The sequence below is a fragment of the Castanea sativa genome, chromosome 8 (genome assembly GCF_040712315.1).
Source record: "Castanea sativa cultivar Marrone di Chiusa Pesio chromosome 8, ASM4071231v1".
Taxonomy (NCBI): Eukaryota; Viridiplantae; Streptophyta; class Magnoliopsida; order Fagales; family Fagaceae; genus Castanea; species Castanea sativa.
This window is the reverse complement of record NC_134020.1, coordinates 40526970-40534304: the sequence shown is the minus strand read 5'-3', so window position 1 is coordinate 40534304 and position 7335 is coordinate 40526970. Positions and strand designations below refer to the sequence as shown.

Genomic DNA, 7335 nt, shown 5'->3' with positions numbered 1-7335 from the left:
GTCTCACATGCGTACGTCAAAATATTCCCTAAATAAAAAATGAAATTCAAAGATAATTAAAGAATGTTGATATTGATTTTATTTATTTATTAATTTATTTGGGTTGTTGTAAATTGCACTAGTCCTCAAGTTTAAGCTACAAGAGGAAGTGGTAGAGGTATTCAGACAATTCAGACTCATGCCAATAATAAGTGAATGAATGAATCTATACCAATTAATATACGAGTCGCAATTGACTCGTGGAGCTATTATATTACAATGAATCTAACCTATAACCTTCCGAAACATTTTCCACACAAACTACGAATTATACAAATAGGAAAAATCATAATTTTATATTCAAAACAAGCATTGTAGTGTATAGCTGTTAAGATGATGACTTTATATATGAGTTGGACATTGCGAGTCCAAGAGTGTTTAAAAGCAATATATACCACGTAATACAGAGAGATATAGAGGTGTTCAAAGCCGGCATGGTTGACCAGACCACCGACCCTTAAAACCTAACTAAAAAACAAGCCTAGACTTTCTCTAAGTCAAGCGCCCTTTACACCCTAATACTATATATTACATCCTCACCTTTCTTCTATATATCTTTTCAACCCAACAGCTAGCCACCAAGGAATCCCATATTCTCCATCTTTGATTCTTTACCTCCTCCTCTTTCTAAATGGGAAATGCAGTATCTCCATGTTTCCGATCAAACCCTAACCCTAATAGCAGCTCCTCCAGATCTGTGAAGCTAGTCTTTTGGGAAGGAACAACAAGAATTCTCACAGGAAAACATGTTGCTGGGGAGATCATGTTTGAGTTTCCTGACAAAATGGTTTGCCATGGAGACTCTTTCTTTATCGGCCACCCGGTACCGGCCTTAGGCATAGATGATGAGCTTATGAATGGACAAACCTACTTTGTTCTTCCTATTGATCGCTTTGCTTGCAGTGTCCTCACATCCTCTTCTCTTGCAAGCTTAGGATCAAGCCCTAAAAACTCCCCTCTCAATTTTGGGGACTGCCCGTTTGAGTACATTAAGGGTGAGAATGGAAAGGTTTCGATTAAGGTTGTGCCAGAGCTCATAACAAGGCTTATTACCCGAGGTAAGGAAATTGGGTCTAGTAGTCCTAGCAATAGTTTTCTTTGTAGCACGCCAGAGTTGCAAAAGCATTATGAACAACTTGTTGGGTCTAAGGAGCAAGTATGGTCACCTAAGCTTGAAACCATTTCAGAGCATAAGATTAGGTTATCACCTTCCAGATTTATAGGGTTGGAGTGGAAACAAAAAAAGAAGGAAGGGTAATTAATATGTTGTGGTAGCTAGAAAATTTTTGTTAGTGGTGAAAGAAAGACATGTATAATACAATCTGATCAATTTGATTTTTTTTTTGTTGTTGTTGTTGTTGTTGTTGTTATAATTCTTCTTAATTTGTTTTATAAGTTGTACAAATAATTTCATACTAATCAATTGTCGAAATGTTTTTTCTTTGGATATCTCAAATGAATTCAAACTCATAATCCTTTCTTTAGTCGTGTTTTATAGATAGCATGAATCTTTAGTCATTTATTATATATATAGCAAGAAGTATTTCTTCCTATACACAAATTTATCTTCTTAGCAAAATATATATCTTAATTTCTACTTTGTAAAACATTTTTACATAAAGTTTTCCTTCCCATACACAAATTTATCTAATTCCTATAACAAAATATGTATCTTAATTTCTAATTTGTAGAACATTTGTATATAACATGTTTTAACATGAACATATTTATTGTTATTATTATCGCTATATTATTAAAAGTAGCAGTGAATGAATATGTTGGTAGTTATAGTAATAAATATGTTTTTGTAGAAACATGTTAGGTACAAATGTAGCTGTGAATATGTTTTTTTTTGTTATAAAATTATTACTATTATTGTAAATAATTTGATTGTTACAATAAGAAGAGGAATGGTTCTTGGTAACTTATGCATATGATTTCACCCCATGTACATATGCTTTGTATGTGTGCTAGAAGAAAAGTCTTTTTTTTTTTTTTTTTTTTTTTTTTTTTTTTTTCTGTTTTAAGAATTAGAAGAACAAATCTTTGGTTTTTGTTCATTGGCTTTATACTTCTGGGTTCTGTTTTTAGATAATGTTATAGACTATGAAAACTTTCAATAACTAACCCAATTGCAACAAAGTTTACAAATTACCCCTAATGGTCATGTGTAAGTCACATGAACATCTCAACAATTTTTTGCTAAAATTGCAATAATCTAGGTTGGTTTGTATTCATTAGCCTTGTTACTTAAATTCTTATGGCTGACAGCGTATATTTTCTTATACTGCACAGGAACTAAAAATTACACTAAATGTAACAATATTTTGAAGGAGCATATTTGTGATAAGATAGTATTTTCATGGAGAAACTAATTACCAAAAAAAAAATCATTAAAATTAAAAATATTTCTACATTAGTACATAAGGTTTTCTTCCTTGTTTCCTACTTTATTTGAATAAAGGGAAAGATAGAATGATTATATTTCTAAAACATTTTAATGGAGATTGAGATGGAAGCAGAGTTTGTAGTGAAGCTAATCTAGTATTATTCCTGTGTTATAAGTACTTAAGCCTTTTTGTAAATGACTACAGGTTGAATCCTTGTTGGCTTCTGACAATATCAGACTCTTTTGTAATAAAATTGAAAATTTAAATTTGTCCATTTCATCCTTTTAAAGCAACTAACAAAACACAAAAGTAAATTAAGTTTTTTAAAAAATAGTATTTCTCATATCTCATATATACAGCTGCACTAGACTTTGATTTGGGAACTATCCCAAAAAAAAAAAAAAATACTTGAAGAGATTTAGCAAAATATATATCTTAATTTCTACTTTGTAGAAAATTTGTACATAACATTTTTTTTAAATAGTTATAATATGTTACCAACCTCGCAGCTCGAACTCTTTTTCCTTGAACCTTCAAGTACTATGTGCATGAGGAGACGCCAATTAAGTTTGAAAGCTCTTGATTACATTTGTAAATAACATGTTTCTACATAAAAATTTATTTTTATTATTATCACTATATTCTTAAAAGTAGCTGTGCATTAATATGATTTTTTTTTTCTCATACACAAATTTATCTATTTCTTAGAAAATATATGTCTTAATTGCTACTTTGCAGAACATTTGTACATAACATGTTTCAACATAAACATATTTAATTGTTATTATTATCACTGTATTCTTAAAAGTAGCTATGGATTAATATATATATATATATATATATAATTCAATAATTAAAATAAGGAGAGGAAGATTTGAATTTTGGATGTTTTTGTTAAAATCATTAGGAGATGTCAATTGAATTGCAAATTTTTGGTGATTATTATGGTTTTTATTAATACTTCATTTATGAAAAGAATCAAGATTATAAACACAAACTTTGTAGGCTAGACCTAGTAGCTAGATATAAATCAAGAAGCATGTACATTAAAACCCCTTCAAGTTTTTTTTGGGATAATTCCCAAATCCTAATGGAACTGTTTTTATGAGATATGAGAAATATTAGTTTTTTTTTTTAAATTAATTTCTTTTTGTGTTTTGTTAGTTCCTTAATTTAAAAGAACGAAACGGACAAATTTAAATTGTCCATTTTATTACAAATTAAAGAGCTTGGTTTGTCAAAAGTCAACAAGGATTTGACCTGCAGTCATTTACAAAAGGGCTTAAGTAATAAAATAAAAGGTATTTCATAATTTAAAAATTATAATTTAAGTAAGAATGTTTCACAAAAGTTCTATATCATCTCAAGATAGAAAAAGAAGAAGAAGAAGAAGATATTACCTCATTAGTGCTTTGACATGTCTTATAAAATGAAATATAAATTATTTACGTACCCATAATTCTATAAGATTGAGGGTGGCCAAGTTGAAGCACAAACAATATTTGCTCTTTTGAGATGATTCACATGCTGAGATATTTTATCAACCAATGCATCAAACTTTTTAAGGCACACCGTCTTTGGGATGCGACAACTTGGTCACCCTTATTGTATGTCTACACTCTGCACTACTAAAGTAACATAGGAAATTAAAAAAAAAAAAAGGTAACATAGGAAACTCTAAAATAGTACTCTCCTTCATATCTAAGTGATGTAGTTATATAAAATAAAAAAATAATACAAAACTAATGTTACTAATTTAATTTTTTTTACATTAGGTAAATCCGTAAATGAGGGCATGATTGTGTGTACCATGTTCTATTTTTCTATATGTAAAATTCTAACTTGTCATGTTACTGTTGAAGGGTGTCAATAAGATCTTTTACACTAGGTTTGGATTGAATTAATCCCGCCCCCCTTCCCCCTCCCCCACCCAAAAAAAAAAGGATGCGAATCATGAAAGACATCAATAACAATAAGTTGGCCGAACTAGATTTTCATTTTTCTCTTTTATGGTTTTTTTTTTTTTGAGTATACTTTGATTATCATAACAAATGGAGAGGAGAATTTGTTGGGTTAAGATAACTTGACCCTGGTTAATTAATTTAATTACCCAAGTTGTTAATCAGGTCAAATTACATGCAAATCGTGGAGGCACTAACAAATAACCAAATAAACTAAATGTAGCTAAAAATAAATTGATACATTGATTTGTTGACAAATGGTAAAAACCTTTTGTAAGGAAAAAATCCCACTTGGTGAATTTAAGGTTACCACTTCCAAGAATCTACTAATCAATAATCAAATGGTTATAAGTATGAGGAATCTTATCACTACCCTAGCCTATCCCAAAATACCAACCTACAGTTGAATAATTGTTGTTGGTTACAGAGTTCTTCACTTCATAAATGGTGAAGATCAAGCAGCATTTGGTCACAAAACCCTATGGCGTACAAAAACAGTAGCTTCTCACAAAGAAAATTAAATTCTTAGTTTCTGTATCCGTGTATGACAGCTTTTAAAATAAGCATTATATATGTTTAGGGTTGTGAGAAAAGAAACCCTAAACAAATACATCAACATGGGTCGAAATTCAGGTCAGAAAATTCTGAATTAGTAAAGCTCGATAGATCGAGCTTGTGTTGAGCTGCCCATTAAATCTCAATAGAAACTTTTAGTAGAGTTATCTGTTGAGCTTCAGTAAAACAACTTTTCTTCACTTGTTTTTTGGATTAATCTTTATGTTTTTAATACAACCACTTGATATGTATCAAACCCAACTTAGATCTACCCAATTTACAAATAAAGTGCATTTTGTCCAAAGATTAGCCATTTACATCGAAAATATGACCCTAACAGAATTGAACTATGGTTCTCCTAATAAGGAAGACCATACTACAAATCAAGCAATGAGGCTCTTGGGTTTTGCAGTATGGTTAGGTTTAGAGTGATGTTACACAAAACTAAAAAATTAACTAAGAAATTTGTATATAACTATTTTTTATTTTATTTATAGATATGATAAAAATTTTAACCTATGACATTTACTCCATGTTGATTGCTTTTTATAATTAGGACAAGACACTGATTGGTTTATGGTGTAGTCTAAATTTGAATTCAAAATATCTTATTTGATAGTAAGTAACTTTACTAGTTAAGCTAATTGGAATTCACACACACATAAATTTTATTATTCAATTTGTTATAAGAAGTAGGAGAGGATGATTAAAACTCTAGTCACTACAAGAAATCTACATCGCTAAAAACCCAAAAAACGTCGCTATGGACACAAATGGTCTACAGTGACTTTTTTTTTTTTTTTGCGATGTTCAAAAACGTTGCAATAGACTGGTCGCTATAGATCTATTGCGATGTTTCTAAAAACGTTGCCATATATGACTATTTAATGGCGTTCAAAAACTTTTAATGACGTTTTCTAAAACGTCGCTAAATAATATAACATTTGTAGGAAAATACATTTAGTGACATTTTTAAAACGCCGCAAATAATCAATCCTATATCGATGTTTCAAAAAGGTCGCAAAAGCGTTTGTCCTCTTGCTTTTTAGCGACTTTTTTAAAACATCGTTGTAAGATTGATTTTAGGGTTTTTTTATAAAAAAATATTAAAAATGCTATATAAACTGCTCAAAATTCAACAATAACTATCATGAGCTTGTAATATATCAAATATACCTATTGATCATCAATATTCCACAATAACAAATGTCCAAACTAACGCACTAACACCATTGCACATAGATTCAAATATATATATATATATATAGACATACACACATAACATATGTCTAAAGTATTATCTTGAATTTAACAAAACACTTGTCTACCTTCAATAAAAAATAAAAAAAAACCATCCAAACTATGAAAATATCATAAACAAAGTAAAATACTTCCAAAATAAATATGGTTGTTCAAAACAACTATGTGATAGTCCATACTCAAAAAAAAAAAAAAAAAAACACCCAAACTATGGTTAGGCTTAGAGTGATGTTACACAAAACTAAAAAATTTGTATATAACTATTTTTTATTTTATTTGTAGATATGATAAAAGTTTTAACCTATGACATTTACTTCATGTTGATTGCTTTTTATAATTAGGACAAAACACTAATTGATTTATGGTGTAGTCGAAATTTGAATTCAAAATATCTTATTTGATAGTGTGTGTACCCAAAATATCTTTAACAGGCTAGGCCTAAAATTGGGCTCACAACTTACTTGTATAGTGGGCTTAGTGTTTCCTACTATGGGTAGTCCCATGTCGGGGACGTTTTGCGACAAAGGCCAATTTTGCAGAAATGGGCCCAAAAACTCCCTTTGGGTTCGTTAAATTTGTTAGTTATTTGGAGAGCCAAGCCCAAAATTTGTAATGTGAGGTACACAAAGGCTAATGGTGCTTTATGGAAAGAGAAACCAACACAAAAAATGAAAACACAAGAAAGTGAAGAAACTATATATTCATAAGTCAAAAATTTCAGCCCGCAGTCATCGAGAGGAAGAAATCGAGGGAGGTCCCGAGCAAGAGAGGGATAGTTCCCCTATATCAGTATTTTCACCTCCAAGCCTTCAAATCCCATACACTAGGTTGCTGATTGGGCTGTTGTGTCAAAGTTTTGGGTTTTTGTAGGGAAAACATTTTCCCTTTCTTGTGGGCTAGCGATGCATATTTATAACAAGTTTTAGATAATGCTTGTGACCAGTTTTTTAGTCGGGAGAAAGGCCTTGGACCTTTCAGATGCTATTTCTATGACTTGGTGTATTATGTTTTATGCTTAGGGAAATGTTTGGTTGCTTTTTGCATGATTTTGGAAACAAAGTTGTCTTTCTTCATAGCTGTTGTCTCTAGTCTTTGTAGCCCTTGGAAAACTACATTTGGGTGGCTGAGTG

At 30.6% G+C, this 7335-nt stretch overlaps 1 protein-coding gene across 1 annotated transcript; it reads left to right on the top strand.

Moving 5' to 3' along the window:
- The first annotated feature begins 585 nt into the window (after positions 1-585).
- LOC142608104 (uncharacterized) lies at positions 586-1523 on the top strand. Its single transcript, XM_075779808.1, has one exon. The coding sequence runs from the start codon at positions 671-673 to the stop codon at positions 1295-1297; it is 627 nt and encodes a 208-aa protein (XP_075635923.1). The 5' UTR covers positions 586-670; the 3' UTR covers positions 1298-1523.
- Positions 1524-7335: the final 5812 nt, after the last annotated feature.

Excerpts from the sequence above, each read along its gene's own strand:
- LOC142608104 (XM_075779808.1), top strand. The coding sequence starts at position 671 with ATGGGAAATGCAGTATCTCCATGTTTCCGATCAAACCCTAACCCTAAT.